We start from the raw sequence: 27,970 nt of genomic DNA on the forward strand, positions 1-27,970 counted from the left end.
GAAAGATAAAACCACAATTATATGCTACATACACTCATCAGAAAGGCTCAACATCAACAACTAATAAATACATGTCAATGAAGATGTGGAAAATTGGGAAAGTCATACATTATTGGTTTTAATATAAAATGATGTAAACTCTTTGAGAAAAGCTCTGGTAGTTACTTAAAAAGTTAATCTCACTCACCATTTTACTAGTAGGTTTCTACCCAAACAGAATGGAAATACAGGACCACACAAATATCTCTTCATGCAAGTTCACCTCAGCTTTATTCATGACCATCAAATACTGGAAACTACCCAAATGTCAATCAACAGGTTAATGGATTCACACAATGAAATAAGAAGCAATAAAATGGAACAAATTAGCCAGGTGGCTCACATCTGTAATCCTAGCTACTCAGGAGGCTGAAATCTGAGGATCAAAGTTCAAAGCCAGCCCAGGAAGAAATGTTCCCATGAGACTTTTTTTTTTTTTTTTTGGGGGGGGGGTCCGGTCGTGGGGCCTGAACTCTGGGCCTGAACGCTGTCCCTCAGCTCTTCAGCTCAAGGCTAGCACTCTACCACTTGAGCCACAGGGCCACTTCTGGCTTTTTTCTTTTTGCTTATGTGGTGCTGAGGAATCAAACCCAGGGCCTCAGGCATGCAAGGCAAGCGCTCTACCACTGAGTCACCTTCCCAGACCCTCCCATGAGACTCTTATCTCCAATTAGCCCCTCAAAAACCAGAAGTGGAGCTGTAGCTGAAGGTGGTAGAATGCTAGCCTTGAGTGAAAGAGCTCAGGGACAGCTCCAAACCCTGAGTTCAAGCCCCACAACCAAAAAAAAAAAAAAGAAAAGAAAAACACCACTGCCTACCTATTATTATGAACTATGCTTTAACCTAAAACTTATTAGAAGGCAATCACCATAGGACACAGCTAAGGCTAGAATTAAAGCAATGCTATGTGGACAAGAGAAATCAAGGGATTTTCTAAGCCAGATTCTGTCACTGTGCAATCATATGGTCAGATTTTCTCTCAACCTGTTTCTTGTACCTGTTAAAATAAGGACTATAGTGAATCACTCTAGGTTAATTATTTTCTTTTTTTTTGGGGGGGGGGCGGTCCAGTCGTGGGGCCTGAACTCTGGGCCTGGGCACTGTCCCTCAGCTCTTCAGCTCAAGGCTAGCACTCTACCACTTGAGCCATAGCACCACTTCCGGCTTTTTTTTTCTGCTTATGTGATGCTGAGGAAACGAACCCAGGGCCTCATGCATGCAAGGCAAGTGCTCTACCACTGAGCCACCTTCCCAGCCTAGGCTAATTATTTTCAAAGCAAACCTGGCATTGTACTAGTGGTAGAGCACGTGACTAGCTTATGTGAAGCCCTGGGTTCAATTCCCAGAATTGGAAGGGGAAAAAAAAAAAAAAAGCTAAGTATTACTCAAACCAGCAATCCTACCTTCTGGTGAGGTGGAGAAGGGAGGATCATGGTTCTAGGCCAAAACAGGCAAAAAGTTTCTCAAATTAACCAGTAAAAACACAGGCACCATGGTGCACACCTGACATCCCAGTTTTGTGGGAAGCATTAGTAGATAGACTGAAGGCCCCGCCAACCTGGCTGTAAATTCAAAACCCTATTTAAAAAATAATTAGGAAGTGGTGCTGTGGCTCAAGTGATAGAGTGATAGCCGTGAGCTAAAGAGCTCAGGGACAGTGCCCAAGGCCCAGAGTTCAAACTCACAACCAAAATTTTAAAAAAGTTCCTTGAGCTGGGAAGGTAGCTCAGTGGTAGAGCGCTTGCCTTGCATGCATGAGGCCCTGGGTTCGATTCCTCAGCACCATATAAGCAGAAAAAGCCAGAAATGTCACTGTGGCTCCAGTGGTAGAGAGCTAGCCTTGAGCTGAAGAACTCAGGGAGTTCAGGCCCCACAACCAACAAAAATAAATAAATATTAAAAATAGTTAAAGCAAAATGGAATGGGAGCATTACTTAGTGGTAGGCCTCTTGCTTAGAAAGCATAAGGCTCTAAGTTCAAACCCCAGTACTTCAAAAAACATACATATATAATTTTACACACACACACACACACACACACACACACACACACACACACACACACACACACACACACACACACACACACACACCTAAATTTAAATAAGAAAAAAAAATAAGAAAAAATGCCAGTCAGGCACCAGTAGCTCACGCCTATAATCCTAACTACTTAGGAGGCTGAGATCTGAGGATCTCAGTTCAAAGCCAGCCCAGGAAGGAAAGTCCTTGAGACTCTTATCTCCAATAAACCACTCAGAAAACCAGAAGTGGCATTGTGGCTCAAGTGGTAGAGCACTAGCCTTGAGCTGAAGAGCTAAGGGACAGCGCCAAGGCCCAGAGTTCAGGCCCCATGACAAAGAAAGAAAGAGAAAGAAAGAAAGAAAGAAAGAAAGAAAGAAAGAAAGAAAGAAAGAAAGAAAGAAAGAAAGAAAGAAAGAAAGAAAGAAAGAAAGAAAGAAAGAGAGAAAGAAAGAAAGAGAGAGAAAGAAAGAAAGAAAAAGAAAGAAAGGCAAGAAAGAAAGAGAGAAAGAAACAGAAAGGAAGAGAGAAAGGAAGGAAGGAAGGAAGCAAGGAAGGAAGGAACGAAAGGAAGGAAGGAAAGGAAGGAAAAGAAAGGAAGAAAAGATGCCAATATAGGGGCTGGGAAGGTGGCTCAGTGGTAGAGCACTTGCCTTGCATGCCTGAGGCCCTGTTCGATTCCTCAGCACCACATAAGCAAAAAGAAAAAAGCCGGAAGTGGCGTTGCGGCTCAAGTGGTACAGCACTAGCCTTCAGCTGAAGAGCTGAGGGATAGCACCCATGCCCAGAGTTCAGACCCACGACCGGACCCAAAAAAAAAAAAAAAAAAAAAGATGCCAATATGCTACACATAGAAAAATTCCTAAATCCCTGAATTATTTCCCTAGAAATATTTGCACATATTCTGTTTGGGAAGCTAAGTTTTTAAAGCATTTATGGAATTGAGCCAGAGTGTAGCAATGAATGGAAAAACTATTTTACTAGCCCTCAAAATAATAGAAAAAAATATTTTCCTAGTAATTTGCCTCCGAGAAAATGAACAGGAAAAAAATTTCTCAGTTACAGTAAGGTTATATTATACAAAGCTAGTACAGGAAATTGACCACAGAATATTTTCTCTATTATAAAATAAGCACACATAAATCAAAGCTTCAAATTTATCTTTAGTGCCTGAACATCAGTAATTCTCTAGGGCTAGGGAGAATGATAACCACAGCAAAGGGACAAAGATAACTATTTAAGATAACGGAAATATTTTTTTCTTTTGGCAATGCTAGGGCATAAACTCAAGGCCTCATGCTTGCTAGAGCAAGTGCTCTACCCCATCTCCAACCCAAGTCTCTTATTTCTTAATCGGGTTTATAATGAGAAGGCTGAACACATTTGTCAAAGCTTATCAAGCATGTACATTTTATTTTTTCCGGTCCTGGGTCTTGAACTCTGGTCCTGGGTACTATGGGTGGGCTCCTTTTGGAGCTGTGGTTGAGCCACAGCCCACATCCGGCTTTTTCTGTGATTAATTGGAGATGAGAGTCTTTCCTGCCCAGGCAGGCTCTGAACCGTGATCCTCAGATCTCATCCTCCTGAGAAGCTAGGATTCCAGGCATGAGTCACCGGCGCCCGGCAACTATGTATATTTTAAATGGGTGCAAGTTATTGTATGTAAATTCTGTCAATAAAGTTACTTTAAATAAATATTTTTAAAAACTGTCTCCTTAAAAAAAAAATCACTCAGTTGCACAATGATCTCTGAGACTTGTGTAACCAAATCTAACACAGCAAGTTTGAAGAGTGAATCTTACTAGGTCAATGGTAAAGAAAAAAGTTCATCTCATGATCTTCTGGACTCAAGGTCAACTCGAAGCAGGAGAGAAAAAAAACATAATCCAGAAAAGAGGGCCTCAGATCCTCAAGAAAGTATTAATCCTCACACGGTTTTACTTCCGAAGGCATTCTGGAAAGATCACAGGTATGGGGCTCTTCCAACATGGGTTCGAACAGGGATCAGAACCTTGAGAGTGTATGACCTTGAGAGTTCTCTGCCTCCGAGCCTCAGTTTCCCTAGGTGTAGTTCTCTGCCTCTGAGCCTCAGTTTCCCTAGGTGTAAAATGGGACTGATGATGGCCTACAGTTTAACCTAGCTCACAGAAGCTGCATAAGAAATGCACGCGATTACATAATTGGCAAGGGAATTGGTACTGGCTAGAGATCCTCGCCGATCTGCGACCTCCCGCCCCCGGCCCCCTGAGGGTCGCGGTCCCTTTGGTCCGCCTTATCGCCCACTGCCAGGCCTCGTTTCCTTCCTGTGCACGCTCGGGCCGCCCGGTCACCCCTCACCCTGCGGCTCCCGGGGGCCGCCCCACCTCGTTGAGGAAGCGGGTGACATCGTAGACTCGCCCGTGAATCACCAGCCACGTTTCCTTCGCGGTGTTGTGCTTCGCCACCTCCTCCATCCGATAGTAGGTGACGGACGTCTCGCCGTCCTGGCTTTTCCCGCCGCTGCCGCTAGTTCCCGTGGTCGCCATTGAGACACAGACACCTCTTCCAGGCTGCTAGGGTTGCTGCAGCCTTTACTTCCTAGAGATGGAGACGGCTCTTGGCCCTTCTCGGCTTCCGTAACCGGGTTGCACGCCTGGTCTGAGGCCGGACGAGCCAATCAGGGTCGTCCAACCCCTCCAATCTGACCAATCACAGGCTGAGATTTTGGAGCGGTGCCCAAAAGCTTCTCGGGGGCAGGTGTCTCCTCAGGAGACATTTCCACACACAGGTACGCGCACCCACGGCTGATCTGCGTTCTGCTGAGCCCCCAAACCGGGGCCCAGGTCTCCAGAATCCTTCCTGCTTCCCTTCCCATTCGTCCCACCACGCTTCCCTTCCCAGTTTCCCCCATCACTAGGCAAGGCATGTACTGAAGCCACGTGTTCATATCCCGCCTGATCCCAGGCTGTGATCTGTCCAATCCCCTCTCCCTCCAGGCTCAGTTTCCTCACCGGTAAAATGGGTGTGAGAGCCTCTGCCTTCCTAAGGGGTTGGCACTTTAAATGAATGTGCCTGTAAAACGCTTAGCACACAGTAATCGAATAACCGGTGTTAGAGATTCAGGGTGACTGGCCTGAGGCCTCAAGACTGTGATTAGGAGTTAAGTTATGGAACCCCAAGGTTCACCACTACTAAGAATCTGATTTTTAAATGAATTTCTTTAGTGATCAGGACCTGTCTGCACTGTTTTAGATTCTTTGTGGCCTAAAATAGAATTCACTTTAGCTGTCCCTTCACCAGAGGTCCTAACATCTTGGAATTCCAAGTTTGGTTAACGAATTGGCTGGGAAGTGGCTCAGTGGTAGAGCGCTTGCCTTGCATGCATGAGGCCCTGGGTTCGATTCCTCAGCACCACATAAGCAAAAAGAAAAAAGCCGGAAGTGGCGCTGTGGCTCAAGTGGTAGAGTGCTAGCCTTGAGCTGAGGAGCTGAGGGACAGCGCCCAGGCTAAGAGTTCAGGGACCACGACTGGACCCCCCCAAAAAAAAAAATATATATATATATATATAATATTACCTGTTAAGCCGTCAGTTGTAGAGTGCTTACCTGGTGCACGCAAGGCCCTGGGTTCTATCCCTAATATTGGTGTGGGGGGGGGAGCGCATATATATATATACACACATATATATGAATGTATATATACATATATACACACGTATACATTCTCAATTTTTACCAAATAACCACTTTTATTTGGCAGTACTGGAGTTTCAGCTCAAGGCTACACAATTGCTATGACTTAAGCCATACCTCCCCACATTGCTCCGAGTTTGTTTTGTTTTGTTTTATGCAGGCACTAGGGCTTGAAGTCTAGGACCCTTGGCCTTTTCACTCAAGAATGATATTCTGACACTTTAGCCACACCTCCACTCCTAGGTTTTTGTTGCCTCATGGACTTTTCTGCCTGGGCTGGCTTTGAACCGCGATCCTCAGATCTCAGCCTCCTGAGTAGCTAGGATCATACACATGAGTGAGTGGCTCTGGTTATTTTTGAGATAGGGTCTTGGTTTCTGCCCAGATCACAATCCTCCTACTTAATGTTTCCCACCACCTGATATGACAGTGCACACTATCCTACCCAGGTTTTCTGTTGAAATGGGGTCTTCCAAACTTTTTCCCAGGTTGGCCTCAAGCAAGCTTCTCTCTTCCTGATATCAGCCTTCTGGAATAGCTAGGATTACAAACATTAGTCACTGTACTTGACTTTTTTTTTTTTTTTTTGTCAGTTGTGGAGCTTGAAATTTGGGCCTGAGTGCTGTCCCTGAGCTCTTCAACTCAAGGCAAGTGCTGTACCCCTTGAGCCACAGTGCCACTTCTGGTTTTCTGGTGGTTTATTGAAAATAAGAGTCTCACTGACATTCCTGTCCTGGCGGCTTCAAATTGTAATTCTCAGATCTCAGCCTCCTGAGTAGCTAGGATTACAGGCGTGAGCCACTGGCACCAGGCATACTTGGCACTTTTTATGCAGAGTATGTCCATTGTGCATATTGCTTTATTCACTTAACAATTTTGCATACCTGTTTCGAGAAAGTTTAAACTCAATATGCAGCCCAAACTGACATTGAACTCCCCATCTTCCGGCCGTAAGCCTCCCAAGAGCTGGGATTATAGGTGTGCACTACCACACCTATTTAGGGATTCTTTTCATTAAAGTTAAGCCAGGTGCAGTGACTCATGTCTGTAATCCTAGCTACTCAGGAGGCTGAGATCTGAGGATCGTGGTTCAAAGCCAGCCCAGGCAGGAAAGTCCCTGATACTCTTATCTCCAACAAACCAGAAGTGGCACTGTGGCTCAAGTGGTAGAGTGTTTGCCTTGAGCTAAAGAGCTGAGGGACAGTGCCCAGGCCCTGAATTCAAGCCCCATGATCGACACACAAAAAAAAATTTTTTTTAAAGAAGATAATCAAATTAGTCAACTACACAATTGTCAGTTTTTCCTCTAATCTTTTGGCAAAGGGCTACCTTGAAAAATCATTTTTCCATACACACAAAGTTTCCTTTATCAAGGCTTTGCCCTTGGAATGTTCCAGTTGCCTTTGGTCAATGACATTTCTCTGCTGTGTTAAAGATAAGTAACCCACAGGTCTCCATGATGAGTCAATTAGCCTTCAGTGTACTTTTTTTGTAGGACACGCTGGGGTTTGAACTGAGGGCACTTGCTTGCTAAGCATATTCTCTACCACTAAGATACACACCAGCCATAATAATTTATTTTAAATCAACTTTATCAAGATACCATTTATATGCCCTTATGTATTTTTTTATTTATTGCTTTCTCAAGGGTGTGGCTAGAGAGATAAAAATAGTTATGGGTTAAATAAATTGCTTCAACTAACTACTGATATAGAACCTCCTGGTTCATTGTTACAATTTCATAGTTTTCCACTGTTCAGTACTCATAGTTTGGCATAAATATACCATAAGTTAAGGAGTTTCCTATTGATGCTTATTTGGGTCATTTCCAGTTTTGTTTGTTTTTTTGGTGTTTTTTGTTTTTTGTCGGTCGTGGATCTTGAACTCTGGGCCTAGGCACTGTCCCTCAGCACTTCAGCTCAAGGCTAGCGCTCTACCACTTGAGCCACAGAACCACTTCCAGCTTTTTCTGTTTATGTGGTGCTGAGGAATCGAACCCAGAGCCTCATACATGCAAGGCAAGCACTCTACCACTGAGCCACCTTCCCAGCCTCCAGTTTTTTTTTTTATTTTATTTAATTTTTTGGGTGGTACTGAGGTTTGAATTCAAGGCCTGTTTGCTAGGCAGGTACATGACCATGGAAGACATACCTCCAGCTCTTGTTTCTAGCCTTTTGAAATTACAGACAACATACTTCATTATTTGCATGTACAAGAAAGAATAAGAGGGAGCCTGGTGCTGGTGGCTCACGCCTGTAATCCTAGCTACTCAGGAGGCTGAGATCTGAGGATCGTGGTTCAAAGCCAGCCCGGGCAGGAGAGACTGTGAGACTCCTATCTCCAATAAACCACCAGAAAACCGGAAGTGGCGCTGTAGCTCAAGTGGTAGAGCGCTGGCCTTGAGCTGAAGAGCTGAGGGACAGCGCCCAGGCCCAGAGTTCAAGCCCCACAACTGACAAAAAAAAATAATAATAATAATAAGAGGGCTGGGAAGATGGCTCAGTGGTAGAGCACTTGCCTTGCATGCTCAAGGCCCTGGGTTCGATTCCTCAGCACCACATAAACAGAAAAAGCCGGAAGTGGTTCTGTGGCTCAAGTGGTAGAGCTCTAGCCTTGAGCTGAAGAGCTGAGGGACAGCGCCCAGGCCCAGAGTTCAGGCCCCACGACCAGACCCCCCAAAAAAAGAAAGAAAGAATAAGAGCCGGGCACTGACAACTCACACCTGTAATCCTAGCTACTCAGGAGGCTGAGATCTGAGGATGCCGTTCAAAGCCAGCCAGGGTAGTAAAGTCAGTGAAAATCTTAACTCCAATAAACCACCAGAAAACCGGAAGTGATGCTGTAGTTCTAGTGGTAGAGCTCTAGCCTTGAGCTGAAGAGCTGAGGGACAGCACTTAGGCCCAGAGTTCAAGCCCCACGACCGACAAAAAAAAAAAAAAGAAACAAAAAATAAGACTTCTAAATCAAAGGCATTTGTACTGTTAGTAGTCACACCAATTTATATGCTCACTGGCAATGTGTTTGAGTGCTAGTTTGCTCAGCTCAACAAAGTGTGTTAGTAAAGTTTTCAAATTAAACTGATCATACATTTTAAAAATTTACATCACACTGTAGTTTCAGAAAGGAATTTACTAACCTTTCTCCCAATCAAGTGCTAGAAAACAATTCTTTTTTTTGGTGGGGGGGGGTCCGGTCGTGGGGCCTGAACTCTGGGCCTGGGCGCTGTCCCTCAGCTCTTCAGCTCAAGGCTAGCACTCTACCACATGAGCCACAGCGCCACTTCCGGCTTTTTTTTTCTTCTGCTTATGTGGTGCTAAGGAATCAAACCCAGGGCCTCATGCATGCAAGGCAAGCACTCTACCACTGAGCCACCTTCCCAGCCCTGAAAAACAATTCTTATATATGGCTTGATATTCTTTCTTCTTTATTTCTTCTTCTTTCCTTTCTTTTTTTTTTTTTTTTTTTTTTTTGTACTTGGGTTTGAATTCAGGTCTTTGCTTTTGCTAGGCAAGCACACTACTGCTGAGCTATACCTCTGGTCCATTTTTACACTGTTTATTTTGAATTAGCCACCATGACTGGACCCACCTTTTTATTTTACACTTCCTACAGTTGCTGGGTTAACAGACACATACCAATACTCCCAACTATTATTTGAGATGGGGTCTTGTGACCTTGTTGCCTAGATTGGCCCCAGACCACAGTTTTCTTTCTGTTTCCTAAGTAGCTAGGCTTATAGGCATGAGCCACTACTGCACAGCTTGAGATAGCCCAATTTCTAAATATCAATCATGACTCTCTCTTGGAGGATAACCCCTCTGTGTAGAATAGTGTCTCCTACCCCAACTTTTTATATATAGTACTACTCAGGATTGAACCCAGGACCCTGGCATATGATAAGCAAACACCCTCTGACTTACTTGAACCATATGTCAAATTTTTCTCTGTGTGTGTGTGTGTGTGTGTGTGTGTGTGTGTTAGATCTTGTTTGTTGGTTTGCTTTGGTTTTGGGTTTTTGTTTTTTTTTTTTTGTCGGTTGTGGGGCTTGAACTCTGGGCCTGGGCGCTGTCCTTGTGCTCTTCAGCTCAAGGTGAGCGCTCTACCACTTGAGCCACAACACCACTTCCGGTTTTCTAGCCGTTTATTGGAAATAAGAGTCTCACGAACTTTCCTGCCCAGGCTGGCTTTGAACCGCGATCCTCAGATCTTAGCCTCCTGAGTAGCTAGGATTACAGGCGAGAGCCACCGGCACCTGGCTTAGTTTTGGGTTTGAGATATGTTCTAACTTTGTGCAAGCTGGCCTTGAACTGGAGATCCTTCTTTCTCTACCTTCTGAGTAGCTGGGGTTATAGACACGTGCTAGCATTCTCAGTCTCATATTGATCTTCTCCGGATGTTAACTTAACTATCAGCACCCAAATAAGGCCTAAGCTAGTCACCTTGTCCTGATGATCACCTAGTCTCTAGAAAATTGTCCTACTCTCCTCTCCATGAAACTTATGACAACATAATCTGTTCTGATGTGTGTATTGGTTCATCTGTATGCCTATCATTGTATTCTCACTGACATGGTGCTTGGCACACAGTAGGTACTTAAGAACCATCTTTTGACTTGCTAACGTCCAGCTTCTAAAATGAGGGGAAAGCAGGGAAAACTCTCAACAGCCTTTTGTGCTATTGGAGTGTGAGAAAGGAATTTGGCCCTGCTGCTGGGTTGAAAGTGCCTTCAGGCAGCTCCAAAGCTAATCCTTTATTCTCAACTCATTTTAACTTTGCGCTGACTTTGAGCAGTGGACGTGAGACCCACTCCCGGTTAAGTTCAGGTTAGGTTTGGGACACTGAAATATTTTCTTTCATCCATAATCATTAGATCAAGGCCTATAAATCAACTCATTAAGACACAAAACACAAACAAGGTCATAATTTGTTTCTTCCTGCCCTCTGTTTTTCTTGGCATGGAAAAACTCAAGCTTTTCCTGACTGGAGATGGGTAATGACACTAGGGGGTGATTCATTAAAAGCAGCCTAAGTAACTGGCCTTTTATTTCATCTCATTCTTTCCCCTTATTGTCCCAATTCATGTAAGGAAACACGTTGAATAAAATAATCCTCCTGCTGATAAAGAACTTTCCTTTGACTTTGTGTTCACGTACAGCTATATGTTCCCAGGATCAAGTTCTTGGAACTGGAGAGGCCTAGTTAGGAAGGAATGGTAGATGGAGATTGCTGGTAGAGAAGGAAGGCTGAGAGCCTTGTGAAAGTCACTTTTCTTACCATCTGTTCTCTCTCTCTCTCTCTCTTCCTCTCTCCATCCATCCCTCCCTTTCTTTTTCTCCCTCTCTCTTTACTCATGTTTAGGTTTTTCACTTAACGCTGGCATCCTACCACTTGAGCCATAGCTCTACACTTGCAGCCTTTTGGTAGTTAGAGATAAGAAACTCAGGGACTTAAGCTGGGCGCTGGTAACTCACACCTGTAATCTTAGCTATTCAGGAGGCTGAGATCTGAGGATCACAGTTCAAAGCCAGCCCAGGCAGGAATGTCTGTGAGACTCTTATCTCCAAGAAGTGGCACTGTGGCTCAAGCGGTGGAGTGCTCGCTGAGGGACAGTGCCCAAGCCCAGAGGTCAAGCCCCACGACTGACAGAAAAAAAAAACAACTCATGGACTTTCCTATCCCCGTTGGTTTCCAACTTCCATCCTCCCATCTCAGCCTCCCGAACAGCGAGATTACAGGTGTGAGCCACTGGCATCTGGATCTTATCATCTTTTCTTAACATCTCTTCTGACCCCAAGGACCCTGACCATACGACAGGGGTCAAGTATGGCCATAAGTTTGATCTAGGGGTCTCAGTTGTTTGCCTCTACAATGTCATGATACCAGCACCTTCTTCTCAAATGAGTGCCGTTCATTTCAACTATTCCTAAGGCCAAGAGAAAGGAAGGTGGTAAAATTTAAAAACATAATTATAGTACATATACATCATATTAAGAGAAACAGCAAACTGAGTGTGGTAGTACACACTTTAATCCCAGCTACAGAGGAGGTAGAGATAGGAGGTTCAAAGGTTTGAGGTCAGTCTGGGCCACATAGGAACACCTTGTCTCAAAACAAAAAAAAAGGATCTGAGTATGTATAATCCTAGCTACACAGGAGGTACAGAGAGAAGAATCACAGTGTGAGACCAGTCCATGGAAAGCACTAAACACACTAAAGCAAGGAAGGGCTGGCGGTATAGCTCAAGTGGCAGAGCACTTGCCTAGCAGGTATGAAGCTCTGAATTCAAGCATCAGTACTACAATCAAAAGAGAACCAGATGCCAGTGACCCATCCTAGCTAGCTACCTGGAGACTGAGATCTAAGAATCACAGTTCAATATCAGTCTAGACAGGAAAGTCCATGAGATTCTTATTTCTAGTTAACCACAAAAAAGCTAGAAGTGGAACTGTGGCTCAAATGGTAGAGTGCCGGCCTTTAGTGTAAAAGCTAAGGGATAGAATCCCTGAGTTCAAGCCTTAGTATTGACACAAAGAGAGAGAAAAAGAGAGAGATTTCATATTCATTATCTACACTATATATACTTCTCAATTATTTGAACTACTTATCTAAAATTTTTAAAGGACTAATGAAAAAACATATTCATGTACACATATGTACCCCATAAGTATCTAAGATAGATAGATAGATAGATAGATAGATAGATAGATAGATAGATAGATAGATGATAGAGGCTGGGCAGTAACAAATCAAAATACTAACAATCTCACAGTCAAGAGTTTGAGTTGATTTTAGCTTTCCTCTTTATACACACATGCACGTGAACACACACACACAGAGTTCATTTCAAAGATTGTACTTTACTCTTGCAATTGAAAATCAGTAAAAACTTTGAAGTTGGTCTGTGAGCCACAACCTTGTGTACCACTCTGGAAGTGGAACAATTTATTTTCCAAAAGAGCTAAATGGGGGGACGGCGAGGTGGGGGAGACATGTGACTACCATCCCAGTCAGAGTGAGACCGTGGAAAAGTACCAGGGACGCCCCACCCTGCACATGGTTCGGGTGCACTGGCGCAGGCCACTGTTGGGTCACCTCTCCATTGTTTCTCTGTGTAATCACAGGTCCTCGCACGGCTGTTGTAAGTAAACCTAGCTGCCTTGCCTTTCTGGTGACTTCCCTCCGAACCTACTGCAAGCATGTATTTCACTGTCTCTGTGAACTCCCAAGGCCAGCTGTTCCTTGCTGCCTGAGTTGGGAACCCAGCCAGGAAAAAGAAGATTAGAGACTGGGTCCCCGATGCTCTGAAGCAGTACTTCTAGTTGGCTTTTGAGAAGGAATTTAATAAATAGCAGACCTCTTTCTTCCTAGGCTCTAAATCAATCAAAGAGGAAAGGAAGAAAAAAAAAAAGCTGGTTATCTGCTGATGAAGACTAGAGACTGTGGCAGAGTATAAATGTCTAATAAGCTCCCTTATGTCTGTATTAAACGAACTTGTCCACCAGTCCCAGGTAAAAATGGACCAGGGTGCCGCTCTCTAGAGTGGGTAGAACTCAGAACCTTTTCTTTTTCCTGTGTGTGTGTGTGTGTGTGTGTGTGTGTGTGTGTGTGTGTGTGTGTGTGTGTGTGTGTGTGTGTGTGTGTGTGTGTGTGTGTGTGTGTGTGTGTGTGTGTGTGTGTGTGAACTGAGCTTGAACTCAGGGCCTAGGCATTGCCTCTAAGCTTTTTTTCTCTTTTTTTTTTTTTTGGTCAGTCATGTGACTTGAACTCTGGACCTACGCGCTTGTCCCTCAGCTCTTCAGCTCAAGGCTAATGCTCTACCACTTGAATCACAGGGCCATTTCCAGTTTTCTGGTAGCTTATTGGAGATAAGAGTCTCACACACTTTCCTTCCCGGGCTGGCTTTGAACTGTGATCCTCCAATCTCAGCCTCCTGAGTAGCTAGGATTACAGGTATCAGCCACCGGAGCCCAGCTAGCTTTTTCTCTTAATGCTAGTGCTGCACCGCTTGAGCTTGGCTTTTTGGTGATTAATTAGAGATAAGAGCCTTGCAGACTTTCCTGCTTAGGCTGGATTCAAACCACAGTCCTCAGATCTCAGCCGCCTGAGTATGAAGGATTACAGGCATGAGCCACAGGCATCTGGCTCTTTTTTTGTTTTTTTGGTAGGGCTGGAGATCAAACCCATGGCCTTGCTCATACTAGGCAAGTTTCCAGCACCAAGCTACCCCCTCCTATTCCTCTCGTAACCTCTAAAGCCCAAGAAGAAGAAGGCGCTTAGAGGCCCAAGCCCAGTTTCTCCTAATACCCCCCTTTTCCCCTTTCCCTTTGTGTAGAGTAAAGAGTGAAGAGGATCTGGAGCTTTGTAGTAGTTACAGGCCCTCCACAACCACAGGGAATATCTGTAATGGAAGGAAGGACATTCCTCTCCAAAAGTTGTATTTCTAGGATTGTAGAACACTTTGGAGGTTGGGGGAGTGGGTGTGAAGCAAACTCTAAACCATTATCTCAGAAAAATGCATTTTGATACTGATGCAGACTTGGGCACTTATTGTTCATATCTGCCAGCCTTTCCCTTGCTTCTGGTTTTAGCAGCTCATCTTTGAAGAAACCTGACTCCTCTATTTGACCTGAAAGTGATGGAGCTGCCAGTCAGTATGCTCCGCCCCCTTGGTGTTAGGGTTGGGCTATATGTTTGTTTCAAGCTGTCCAATCAGCAAAGCCTATTTTCTTGGCTCTCTTGTTTTATGAATGTGCACAGGATTTAAGACAGCCAATCAGGGAAAGGGAACTAAGGAGATGGGTAAAAAAAAGACTACTAGTTTCTATTTTAAGAATACTAAACTAGGGCCAAAGGCATGGTTCAAGTGGTAAAACAAATGGCAAACAAGCACCAGCTCTGAGTTCAAAATCCCAGCACCCCCCCCAAAAAAAAAACAAAAAACAAAACAAAAGGTATACTAGAAAGAAAAAAAATAAAGAAAAGCTAGACCTCACTGTAGCTGTTTCCTTTTCCAAGTGGAAAAGAAGACTGGAGCCCAACACCATAGAAAGGTGTCATGGGAACACTGTTGAACACTTGAATCCAGTCATAAATGAATTCTTTTGTCTGGTTATGAGAACTACTAACTTTACTTTTTTTTTTCCTCTCAAGGCAGTATGAGAAAAACTTCTGCCTCCACTCCACTCGGCCTCCACTCTACAGAGGTGCTCAGGTTATGAGCCCAAACTGCCACTGGAAGTTAAGAATTCCTTCTGTCACTAGTGCCCATTATAAACTTGGAATCCGATCAAGTATTCCGAAATGCTCCAGCAGATCTGGCTGCCACCTTAGCTTTTGGAGCAGTGTACTCATTTCTTCTCTTCGGCCCTGTTTCTGCTTGTCAGCATTTGGACACTATCGTGAAAAGACAAGCCAGCGGGCATATAGTTGAAGAGAAAACAAGACACATGGGTGTGTTAGAATGCAGGAAATGCTAGAAAAGTGTCTACTCTACTCGAGAAGGGACAGATTATGATCAAGTTCAACATCCCCTATTCTCTTTACCTAATGGATGGGAGCTAGAGGTGGGAAAGGGAGGGAAAAAAATCCCAAAGAGGATAAATGGGCAAAGTTAATTTGCAAGAAGCACTACAAATTTGATGCAAGATTATATAGGAAATGTCTCTCTGGCATAATAATTTACCTTTAAGCATTTCCTTTCGGTTGGTTATTAGGCGTTATTTGTATTAAAGCAATTCAAGATGGTGGATTTTATTTTTAAGGCCATTTTATACATTCTAAACCACTGAGACGTTGGACACTGGTGGCTCAAGCCTGCAGACCTAGCTACTCAGGAGACTGAGATATGAGGATCCCAGTTTGAAGCCAGCCAAGGCAGAAAAATTATGAGACTCTTCTCTCCAATGAACCAGCAAAAAGCTGGAAGCAGAATTATAGCTCCAATGGTAGACTATCAGCCTTCAGCAAAACAAGAAGCGAGCATAAGAGGCTCTGAGTTCGAGTCCCAGTACTGGCGTGAAAAAATAAAATAAAACTCCTGAGAAAAGTTAGGAATTTGTTCAAGGGTCCTTCAGTTGGTGAGGCCAGGATTTAACACCATGGCCATCTGAATCCTGTAAGGACCTGGGTTTCAGTCTAGCTCTGTTACTTGTTGGTTTGAATGACTTGAGCAAGTCAGCTCAAAAACCTGTCTCCTGCTGGGTTCTGGTACCTCACATCTGTAATCCTAGCTACTTGGGTGGGTGGCTAAGATCTGAGAATCATGGTTCAAAGTCAGCCTGAGCAGGAAAGTCCTTGAAACTCTTATCTCCAATTAACCATCAGAAAACTAGAAGTGGGCTGTGGCTTAAGTGTTAGGGTGAGCACCTTGAGCTGAACAGTTCAGGGAAGTACCCAGGCCCAGAGTTCAAGTCCCATGACTGACCAAAAAAAAAAGGGCTGAGAAGGTGGCTCAGTGGTAGAGTGCTTGCCTTGCATGCATGAGGCCCTGGGTTCGATTCCTCAGTACCACATAAGCAGAAAAAGCAGGAAGTGGTGCTGTGTGCCCCAAGCGGTAGAGTGCTAGCAGAGAGACAGTGCCCAGGCACAGAGTTCAAGCCCCATGACCGACAAAAAAGACACAAAAAAAAATTGTCACCTCAAATGGAAGATTTGGAAATTTGATTAAGAATTTCTTTTTCTATTTCAAAATTAAAAAGAAAAATAGAGAGGATGACTTGGATCAAACTACATTATAAGTTTGTGTAGAAACACCATAGTGAAACCTCTTTGTATAAATTAATATATACTAATAGAAATTTTTAAAAAACACACAAAAAAAACTTGAATATCTCAAGCTTTTAATTTGTATTCTTGCCCTGAGCTTTCTCTCTCTCTTCCTCTCTTCTCCTTCTCCTCCACCCCCCTCTGCCTCTCTCAAACCCTATAGAGATTGCTTTTCCCATGGATTTGGGATCAAAGGGCTCCTTGGGGTTATGTGTTCTTTTGAAATAGATTCAAAGCAGAGGAACTGGAAGGCCTTCTCTCCTCACTGAGTGATGATTCAGTGCAGGTAACCAGTTCAGACCCATTCCATCACTGTCTGATAAGCCCAAAGGTCACCGCTCTGAACTTGAACCCACTTTCCCTTCTTCCTGCCCCTTTTATGGGCTTTTTAGATAAGGTGCCCTAAGCGAGTTGAGACACTCTTTCTCTGCTCCTGCAAACAGGGTCCCGGGCATGCACTCTGTCTGCAAAGTCCCCAGCTGCTTCCGGCTCTCCCTCTGCCCACAGCCCTTGATTGCTGCATTCCAACAAATTAGCCATGTGACACAAGATTATTTTTAACTTCAATAGAGCAGCTCCTTCTCTTTTAATATATCATGCTTAGCCCACATTCCCCCGGTGAAAAGGGCACCAGCGGCTACTTCTGAGAGTGTTTAATTACTCCAATTGTTTGCAAACTTCTCAGAAACTTGTGGGGGGACATTTCTTTCTACCCCCACCCCCACACTCCACCCCTAACATACACACTTTTTTTTTTTTTTAATGTAATGAGAACTGAGGCTGAATCTGACCTGAGGATTTACCAGGGCACCACAAATCTCTTCTACCATCCTGCCACCCATTTGCCACTGAAGGGCTCTTTCTTTCTTTCTTTCTTTCTTTCTTTCTTTCTTTCTTTCTTTCTTTCTTTCTTTCTTTCTTTCTTTCTTCTTCCTTCCTTCCTTCCTTCCTTCCTTCCTTCCTTCCTCAGTCACGGGGCTTGAACTCTGGGCCTGGACACTGTCCCTGAGCTCTTCAGCTCAAGGCTAGCACTCTACCACTTTGAGCCACAGCGCCACTTCTGATTTTCTGGTAGTTATTTGGAGATAAGAGTCTTAGGGACTTTCCTGCCTGGGCTGGCTTTGAACTGTGATCCTCAGATCTCATCCTCCTGAGTAGCTAGGATTCCAGGTGTGAACCAGGGGTGCCTTGCTGTTTGCTTGCTTGCTTGCTTGCTTTCGCGCTGTCCCTGAGCTCTTCAGCTCAAGGCTAGTGCTCTACTGCTTGAGCCACAGCACCACTTCCAGTGTTCTGGTGGTTTATTGGAGATAAGTGTCTCACACACTTTCCTGTCGGGGCTGGCTTTGAACTGTGATCCTCAGATCTCAGCCTCCTGAGTAGCTAGGATTACAGGCATAAGCCAGGGCACCTGGCTTCTGAATTTCTTAAAACCCTAAATTTCCTAAACCCAGCTAATCCTCTAATTTCAAAAGGCCAGTTCAAGCAGAGAAGCTAAAAATGATTGAGATTATATTATCCACCACTAGAAAATAGACAGCTGGGCCATAATCTAGAACTCTAGTAACAGTAAAAGAGAAGCAATGGAAACATTAAAAAAGAAAATAAAAAACAAACACTGGGTCTGGGAGCTGGTGACTCATGCCTGTAATCGCAACTGCTCAGGAGGCTGAGATTTGACTACAGTGGGTCAGTGAATCTTATCTCTAAACCAACACAAAGCCAGAAGCGGAGGTGGGGTTCAACTGGTAGAACGCGGGCTATGAGTGGAAAAGCCAAGTGAGAGCACAAGGCTCTGAATCAAGCCCCAATATCCGCACATAGGCATGCCCGTACAAAAAAAGCCAGTGTGTGGAAAAAAGCGTGGTGTGTTTGAGGAACTGAAATGGCCAGCATGATAGTAATTCACAGAGAGCAAAGGTGTGATGATGCCACAGTCTAGTTCTCTCATTTCAAAAGTGAAGCATATTTTATATAAAATTAAATTTCTACATTTTAGACTACGGATAAACGAGTTTCAGCAAGTGCAAACACTAATGCAACCGCCACTCAAGATAGAACTTTCCCATCTCAGAAAGTCCCCTAGAGCCAGCCACTTATGGCTCAGGCCTGTAATCCTAGCTACTCCAAGAAGCTGAGATCTGAGAATCGAAGTTCAAAGCCAGCTCAGGCAGGAAAGTCCATGAGACTCTTTTTTTTTTTTTTTGTCGGTCGTGGGGCTTGAACTCTGGGCCTGGGCGTTGTCCCTCAGCTCTTCAGCTCAAGGCGAGCACTCTACCACTTGAGCCACAGCGCCACTTCCGGTTTTCTGGTGGTTTATTGGAGATAGGAGTCTCACAGTCTCTCCTGCCTGGGCTGGCTTTGAACCGAGATCCTCAGATCTCAGCCTCCTGAGTAGCTAGGATTACAGGCGTGAGCCACCAGCACCCGGCTGTCCATGAGACTCTTATCTACAATTAACCACCAAAACGCTGGTAATCATAGAGTGCTGACCTTGAAAAAGCTGATGACCAGCACCCAAGACCTTGAGTTCAAGCTCTAGTATACACACACACACACACAAACACACACAGAAGGAAAAATATATTAACATAGTATGTTATCATTCATGCAAGAATAAAAAGGTGAAGAAGACATAAATGTGTTTTTCTTTGTTTTTTGGTTTAAGTCCTGGGGCTAGAATTCAGGGTTTTCTTCCTCCCACATGGCTTTTTCTTTTCTTTTCTTTTTTTTTTTTAATTTAATTTTATTTGTGAACATACTGTACAGAGGAGTTACAATTACATGGGCAGGATAATGCGTACATTTCTTACCAAGCATTACAGCATCCTCCTTTGTTTACCCTTCACATCCCTTCCCAGCCTCCCCCCTCCCCCCATCCCAAGCCTATTCCTTCCCCCCTCCACCCCCCCACCTCCCCCACCCCCGCACCGACGTTGTAAAGCTCGTTTTGGACATGACAACTTGTACTTCTCATTGTTGCAACAGGTCCACCTGTATCCTTAAACAACTGGTTTTTCCCCATCTCCTCCACAAGTTATACTGACATCAAATATAGTGAAAGCAGGGGTTATACTGTGGGGGAGGGACATACAAAGCAACAAAGAGATAATCTTATAAATGCCTTAGAGCCGGGCGCTGGTGGCTCACGCCTGTAATCCTAGCTACTCAGGAGGCTGAGATCTGAGGATCGCGGTTCAAAGCCAGCCCGGGCAGAAAGACCGTGAGACTCCTATCTCCAATAAACCACCAGAAAACCGGAAGTGGCACTGTAGCTCAAGTGGTAGAGCGCTCGCCTTGAGCTGAAGAGCTGAGAGACAGCGCCCAGGCCCAGAGTTCAAGCCCCACGACGGACAAAAAAAAATAAAAAATAAAAAAAAAAATAAATGCGTTAGAAACACATGCATGAAAGAAAAAAAACATTAAAATACACATCTAAGGGTTCATTTTCCTGACATCACATTATCTGACCTTTTCCGCTTGACTCATACATATACTAGATATTACAAATAAGGGAAACCATGGGACCTATGTTTCTTTGGGCCTGGCTTACTTCACTTAATATAATTTTTTCCAAGTTTTTCCATTTCCTAACAAATGGGGCAATGTCATTCTTTCTGATGGAGGCATAGAATTCCATTGTGTATATATACCACATTTTCTTGATCCATTCATCTACTGAGGGGCATCTGGGTTGGTTCCATATCTTAGCTATGGTAAATAATGCTGCAATAAACATAGTTGTGCTGGTAGCTTTAGTGTGGTCTTGTTTGTAAACATTTGGGTAAATGCCCAAAAGTGGGATTGCTGGGTCATAGGGGAGTTCTATGTGAAGTCTTTTGAGGAACCTCCATACTGCTTTCCAAAGTGGTTGAACAAGTTTACATTCCCACCAACAATGAAGTAAAGTTCCTTTCTGTCCACATCCCCTCCAGCATCTGTTGTTGTTAGAGTTCTTGATTTTTGCCGTTCTAACTGGAGTGAGGTGATATCTCAATGTTGTTTTGATTTGCATTTCTTTTATGGCTAGGGATGTTGAACATTTCTTCATGTGTCTATTGGCCATCCTTCTTTCTTCTTCAGAGAAGTTTCTCTTTAAGTCTTTCGCCCACTTATTTATTGGGCAGTTGTTTCTTTGAGGATTTGTTGTTGGGGGGTTTAATTTTTTGAGTTCCAAGTATATTTTAGATATGAGACCCTTGTCCGTTGTACGACTAGTAAAGATCTTCTCCCAATCCGTGGGTTTTCTATTGATCTTGCTAGCTATGTCATTTGCCCTGCAGAAGCTCTGCAACTTTATGCAATCCCATTTGTCCAACCTTTCTTTGATTTGTTGTGTTTCCGGGTCTCTATTCAGAAAATTTCGGCCTGAGCCAAGGAGACCTAGGGTTTCTCCTATTCCATCCTGTAATGTTTTCAGAGTGTCTGCTTTGAGTTCAAGGTCTTTGATCCATTTGGAGTTGATTCTGGTGCAGGGTGATATATAAGGATCTAGCTTAAGTTTTCTACATGTAGTTAACCAATTTTGCCAGCACCATTTACTGAAGAGGTTGTCTTTCTTCCATTCTATTGTTTTAGCTCCCTTATCGAAGATTAGATGGCTATAGGTCTGTAGGTTCATTTCTGGGTTTTCAATTCTATTCCATTGGTCCTGAGGTCTGTTCTTATGCCAATACCAAGCTGTTTTGATTACTATGGCTTTATAGTAGAGTTTGAAGTTTGGTATTGATATTCCTCCACATGGCTTTTTCACTCGAGTCTGGCACTCTACCATGTGAACCATACCTCACTTCCAGCTTTTTGCTGAGCAATTGTAGATATACCTCTCTCACTGATTTGTCTTCCGGAACTGGCTTCTAATTTTGATCCTCAGATCTCAGCCTGCTAAGTTGCTAGGATTACTCTCCAGAGCCACCAGCCTTCAGCATAAACCTGTTAAGTATGCATAAAATACTGAGCTCAGAAAAGATATCCTAGAAACTAGAACAAAGAGATGAAAACTGGGAATCTGGGCTACAATGGGTAGAACAAATTTCGCTTTATGCTTTTTGCATCTTCTGAATTTTTAAATCATAAGAATGTATGACCAAAAAAAAAAGAAAAGAAAAAGAAAAAAAAGGAATGTATGACCGGGGCTGGGAAGGTGGCTCAGTGATAGAGTGTTTGCCTTGCATGCATGAGGCCCTGGGTTCGATTCCTCAGCATCACATAAGCAAAAAGAAAAAAGCCAGAAGTGGTGCTGTGGCTCAAGTGGTAGAGCGCTAGCCTTGAGCTGAAGAGCTGAGGGACAGCGCCCAGGCCCAGAGTTCAGCCCCACAACCAAAAAAAAAAAAAAAAAGAATGTATGACCTAATGCAGAATTAGGGGGTTTTGTTGTCATTATTTTTTCTGGTCCTGGGGCTTGAGCCCAGGGTCTGGGCATTGTCCCTGTGCCTCTTTGTGCTCAAGGCTAGCACTCTACCACTTGAGCCACAGTGCCACTTCTAGCTTTTTCTGAGTAGATTGGAGATAAGAGTCTCACGGGGACTCTTCTGCCTGAGGTTGGCTTTGAACCCTGATCCTCAGATCTCAGTCTCCCGAGTAGCTGGCTGAGGGGGGGAGGGAAGAGGTTGGTTTTTTTATTTTGTGGGGTGTGTGTGTGTGTGTGTGTGTGTGTGTGTGTGTGTGTGTGTGTGTGTGTGTGTGTGTGTGTAAGAAGTATTTGGCAGCCTTTCCAAGCACCTGGGACTTCCAGTTTGGGGAAACGCCCTGCCATTTATGAACTGAAGCAGGAGGAAAGGGCAAAGCTCCCAACTGCCAGTCAACACAGTGGTGAACCGAAGCCACCGCTTCACTCCAGTGAGATAAAAGACACACCAAGCAGGCAGCAGGAAATCAGATGAGTCTTAAGCCACATATGTGTCATAGGTGTTTATAAAAGCCTTAGACAGCTCCTTCCTAAATTTGAACTTGGGTCAAGAGAGAATCCTATCAGGAAATACAAGTTCCTCTCTCCAAACCTCTCTGGACAATCACCTTCTAGATTGAATAGCATAGAGCTAAGCTCATTTATTCCACATCTGTGTGAGAGGAAGAACGGAAGACCAGGGCCATAATAAAAGATCACCCCACACTGAACCTGGACATCTCTGTCTTCCCTCCCACCCCTAGCTTCCTTTGCTTTGTCTGTTTGGTTGGTTCTATGGGAAGGAAGGTCTGTACAATGTTTTAGGGTTTACAGTTTAGATTTATTCAGGGGATGTGAAAGTGGCATGTGGAAGAGGAGCTGGATGCGAACCCACACTCTTTGTGAATAATTGTGGGGTTTTATTTTTTGCTGTTTGTTTTAGTGTTTCAGGATTATCACCTCTTTGTAGCCTCTACTCGACCAAAATAGGAAGAAAAAAAAACCTTGATTTTAAATAAGAAGCTTACAATTATGAATTAATGAATTAGCCCCATTTTTTTTTCATATTTTAATTACTTTTTGGTAGCACCAGGGTTTTTTGTTTGTTTGTTTGTTTTTCTGGTGTTGTTTTGTGCTGGTCCTGGGGCTTGAACTCAGGGCCTGAGCACTGCCCTTGAATTTTTTTGGCTCCAAGCTAGCATTCTAGTGATGGTAGTAACAAATTCTATAATATGTGGCACGGGGGACCTACTATGTGCCAAAAAACATCCAAATAGGTATTCCACAAACCTTATCTTTATCTTTAGTCCCGTACAACCTCTTATATTGAGACTAGTATTTGTGAAGTTCTTTTTTTTTTTTTTTTTTGCCAGTCCTGGGGCTGGAACTCAGCCTGGGAGCTGTCCCTGAGCTCTTTTGCTCACTGCTAGTACTCTACTACTTTGAGCCACAACTCTACTTTTGGTTTTCTAGTGGTTAATTGGAGATAAGAGTCTCACAAACATTCCTGTGCAGGCTGGCACCACAGTAGTCAGATCTCAACCTCCTGAGTAGCTAAGATTACAGGCATGAGCTGCCAGCACCTAACTTCAAGTTTATTTATTTTTTTTATAGCAACTTTAGATCACATATTACCCACAACACACAATTTGCAATAGGGTCCTTCTATGGTTTTAACAAATGTACAATGAACTCCAGGTTTTTGCTGGTTAATTGAGGATAAGAATCTCACAGGCAACAGTGGCTCATGCCTTTAATCCTAGCTACTCAGGAGGCTGAGATCTAAGGATCATGGTTCAAAGCCAACCTGGGCAGGAAAGTCCGTGAGACTCTTATCTCCAATAAACCACTAGAAACACAGAAGTGGTGCTGTGGCTCAAGTGGTAAAGCGGTCGCCTTGAGCTGAAGAGCTCAGGGACTGCGCCCAGGCCCAGAGTTCAAGCCTCATGACTGACCAAAAAAAGAAAAGAAAAGAAAGAGAATCTCACAGACTTTTCTGCTCAGGTTGACTTCAAATGGTGATGCTCAGATTTCAACTTCTTGAGTGGGTACAATTGCAGGCCTAAGCCACTGGCGCCCAGTTCACTGGTTATTTTTAGGATAGGGTCTCACTCCCCCTTGGGAACATACATGAACCTCAATCCACCTAGGCATTCCACCATTACTTTGCTTACAAGCACCACCAAATCTAATTTCCCATCCATGGAGACAGATTCTCATGGGTTTTCAATGGGCTGGCCTCCAGGTCTTAGATTCTCCTATAGTTTGAGATGACAGGCACATACCATTGTGCCCAGCTAATGGGTTAAGGTGTGTCACAAACCTTGCTGCAGCTTTCTGCCTGAGCTGGCCTCCAACCAAATGGGATCCTCCCATCCTCAGCCTCCCATAATCACAAGCATGTGCCACAGGCGCCCCAGATCATTCGCCATCTGTATATCTTCTTTGTGAACATATCTATTCAGGCCTTTGCCCGTTATTTATTCAGGTTGTTAATTTCCTTATTTTTGAGCGTTAAGACTTGTTTGTTTTGGATAAAAACCATCTGAGGTGTGTTTTTCACATATTTCTGCCACATGTCTGCTAATCTTCTTGTTCTCTTGACAGTAACTTTCACAGTGCCCACGTCTTTCAATGAAATCCAGCTTATCATAGCTGAACCTCAATTTAACATGGGATTACAGTCCCATAAATCCGAACACTCAGGATGCTGAGACAGGAGAATCATGAGTTCAAGGCCAGCCTGAGCCCCATAGCAAGACATTGTGTCAACAATGATAAGAAGCCAGGGACCTGGTGGTTCATGCCTGTAATCCTAGCCACTCAGCAGGCTGAGATCTAAAGATCACAGCTCAAAGCCAGCCTGAGGGCTGGAAACGTGGCTTAATGGTAAAGTGCTTGCCTCGCATGTATGAAGCCCTGGGTTTGATTCCTCCATATCACATAAACCGAAAATATCAGAAGTGGCACTATGGCTCAAATAGTAGAGAGTGCTAGTCCTGAACAAAATAAGCTCAGGCACAGTACCCAGACCCTGAGTTCAAGCCCCAGGAGTAGAATGAATGAATGAATGAATGAATAAATAAATAAATGCCTGATCAGGAAAGTCAGTGAGATTCTTTTTTTTTTTTTTTTTTTGGGTCCGGTCGTGGGGCCTGAACTCTGGGCCTGGGCGCTGTCCCTCAGCTCTTCAGCTCAAGGCTAGCGCTCTACCACTTGAGCCATAGCGCCACTTCCAGCTTTTTTCTTTTTGCTTATGTGGTGCTGAGGAATCGAACCCAGGGCCTCATGCATGCAAGGCAAGCGCTCTATCACTGAGCCACCTTCCCAGCCCCTCAGTGAGATTCTTATCTCCAACAAACTACTCAGAAAAGGAAGCTATGCTATGGCTCAAGTTGTAGAAAACTAGCTTGAGCACAAAGAGGCTCAGGGAGAGTGCCTAGGCCTTGGTTTCAAGCCCCAGGACTGGCAAAAACAAAAACAAAACAACAACACTCAACCCAGCGTAACAAATATCACCACATTTCTTCTTTCTGCCTGGTTATCTGGCTGCCTGGGAGAAATGGCCGGATGCCACCACACAGCTTCATGACTTGGCTGGCTTTGAACTACAATCCTTATATCTCAACCTCTTGCATGGTAAGCTGATAGGCATGAGCCACCGGCAACTAGCAGCTTGGTAGTATTTTGATTGGGATTCCACTGAATCTATAGAATTGGGTAGAACAGACATTTAGGCAATAATAAGTCTTTTATTTATTTGGTTTTCTTAAATTTATTATTATTATTATTATTATTATTATTATTTTGCAGTGCTGGGGATCAAATCCAAGCCTTGAGAGAGAGCTAGCCAAGTACTCTACCACTGAGCTATATGCCCAGCCCCATAATGAGTCTTTCCATCCATGAACATTCACTTTTCTTTTCTTTCTTTACCTGGGTATCAAACCCAGGACATTGCAGTTGGTAGGCAAGCACTTTGCTACTGAGCTACATCCTAGCCTTCCATGAACATTGAATCTCTCTTCATTTAGCTAGTCCTTTTATTTCTTTTACTAGAGTTTTATAGTTTTCCTTATATAGATCCCCCTTTTTATGTTTACACCTAGTTCATCTTTTTGAGTGTTAATGTGTTCATGGGTCTTTAATTTTAAAACTGCTCCTTGCTAACATATAAGAAATTTTTGTTCATTGCTGGTATCTAGGAACGTAATTGACCTCAGCACATTAACCTTGTTATACCACAATCTGGCTATAATTGCTTTTACTTCCAGTAGGCTTTTCAAATTTTATATATGGACAATTATGTCATCTGCAAACAAAAACAGTTTTATTTCTTCTTAATCTCTGTACCTTTCACTTCCTTTTATTGTTTTATTGCAAATTAGCTAGACTTCCAGCACAATGTTAACCCCATCATTAAAGAGTTTTATGAGACAGTAATGATCCAGAAAGTACTTCACATACTCTTAGCTAGTAGTCAGTTTAATGTTTTCTTACCTGAGATGCGATCCTGACTTTAGAAATGTGATCCCGCCTTTCTCTGAGAAAATTTCTTTTCTTTTCTTTTTTGTCACCATAGTGGGGCTTAAACTCACGTCCTGTGTGCTGAGCCTTAGTTTTTTTGTACAAGGCTGGCAATCTACCCCTTGAACAACACCTCTACTTCTGGCTTTATTGCTGATCCGTTGGAGATGAGTCTCACTCACAGACTTTCTTCAAAACTTGATCCTCAGATCTCAGCCTTCTAAGGAGTTGGTATGAGCAGGTGTGAGCCACCAGAGCCTGCCTGTTTTGTTTTGTTTTGTTTCCAATTCCGGGGATTGAACACAGGGCCTGTCCCTAAGTTTCTTTTGCTAGCACTTTACCACAGCACCACTTCTGTTTTGTTTTTTGTTTTTTTTTTGGGGGGGGGGGGAAGGAGGGGGCTTTCTGTTTATGTGGTGATGAGGAATCAAACCCAGGGCTTAGTGCATGCTAGGCAAGCACTCTACCACTAAGCCACATTTCCAGCCCGAGAAAGTTTTAGTATAATGGAAACTGCTAACGTTCATTAAACATTTGTTTAACGAAGTCTGCAAATAGCAGACGTCAGGTGGATTTAAGCATAAAGGGATTCGTTGAGGAAAGCTGAAGAAGTAGCTACTCAAGCATCCAAGAAAGATTTTCAAGAGTGCCCTGCAGGGCTGGGCTGGCAAGCAAGCTGTAGCTTTTGCTACCATCCGGAAACTCCAGTACTACTGAAGCTCCAGAATCTTATTTATTGCCTCTACCCTGATGAGCAGCAGGAAGGTGAAGGCTGAAGCCTCCGGTACTGCTCCTCCTCACTCAACTTCTGAAGTCCCTTGTAAAAGTGGGGAATCTGACTGGCATACAGAACCATGGCTTGCCAAGAGAGCTTGAGAAATGCAAGGATTTAGCTCTCCTGCCTCTGCAGTCTGGAAAGAAATCTAGAAAGGGCTTGGAAGGGGTTTTAAACAAGCCAGGCTAAAGCATCTGCCACAACTTGCCAAGTGCCAAGTCTTACAAACATGCCAGGTCTCATTTCGTCCTTACAAGAATTCAGTGAGGAAGGGACTATAATTATCCCCAATTGACAGATGAGGCCTGACAATAAACGGGACAGCTCACAGTGTCTGGGAGGAGTTAAAAGAAGGGACAGCTGGCCTGGAGAAGTTGGGATGGGAGACAACAGCCCACAAGAATGAAGCATCAGGTCCAAGGTGGTCAAGGACAGCCAGAATGAATTGGAGAACTCAGGAGTATGGATGCCAAATGCCAGACCACACCCCCCCCCCCGCCCCCCCACCTCTTCCTCCAAGGAACTACACTGCCCCCTATTGGAGGAACCAGGACTTGCACCCACCACACAAAGACTTGCAGACTCTGACATTCCCACAACCTCATGGCATTCTTGCCACAGAACATAAGAGCTTGAAAGTAGAAACCTCATCAGGGAAGATTCCAGAAGCAAGAGAGCCGTTAGTTGGTTTTAGAAGGGCTTGTGTATGGCTGAGAGAAGGCTGCGGTTGTGGATGAAAGAATTCGCACGCCCTCACACCACTGCTCTGAAGCTGGAGGGCACAGACCCTGTG

The 27,970-nt window shown here is 43.9% G+C and overlaps 1 protein-coding gene and 1 long non-coding RNA gene across 4 annotated transcripts in view; one reads left to right on the forward strand and one right to left on the reverse strand.

The window, feature by feature from the left end:
- Positions 1-4,667, reverse strand: part of Cyb5b (cytochrome b5 type B) — a 25,497-nt gene extending 20,830 nt beyond the window's left edge. For 2 of the 3 annotated variants that reach the window (XM_070004700.1, XM_070004699.1), the window contains exon 1: positions 4,421-4,667. In XM_070004700.1, coding sequence (XP_069860801.1) covers positions 4,421-4,582 — 162 coding nt within the window. In that variant the 5' untranslated portion in view covers positions 4,583-4,667. The remainder of the gene's footprint in view (positions 1-4,420) is intronic. The other variant, XM_070004698.1, reaches the window with a different exon arrangement.
- Positions 3,811-15,518, forward strand: LOC138815358 (uncharacterized). The gene is made up of 3 exons (XR_011368302.1): positions 3,811-4,026; positions 13,097-13,236; positions 14,879-15,518. It is a non-coding gene; the product is annotated as an uncharacterized lncRNA (long non-coding RNA).
- The last annotated feature ends 12,452 nt before the right edge of the window (positions 15,519-27,970 follow it).

Source organism: Dipodomys merriami, unplaced genomic scaffold (genome assembly GCF_024711535.1).
Source record: "Dipodomys merriami isolate MVZ:Mamm:240054 unplaced genomic scaffold, mDipMer1.0.p SCAF_64, whole genome shotgun sequence".
Classification (NCBI taxonomy): Eukaryota; Metazoa; Chordata; class Mammalia; order Rodentia; family Heteromyidae; genus Dipodomys; species Dipodomys merriami.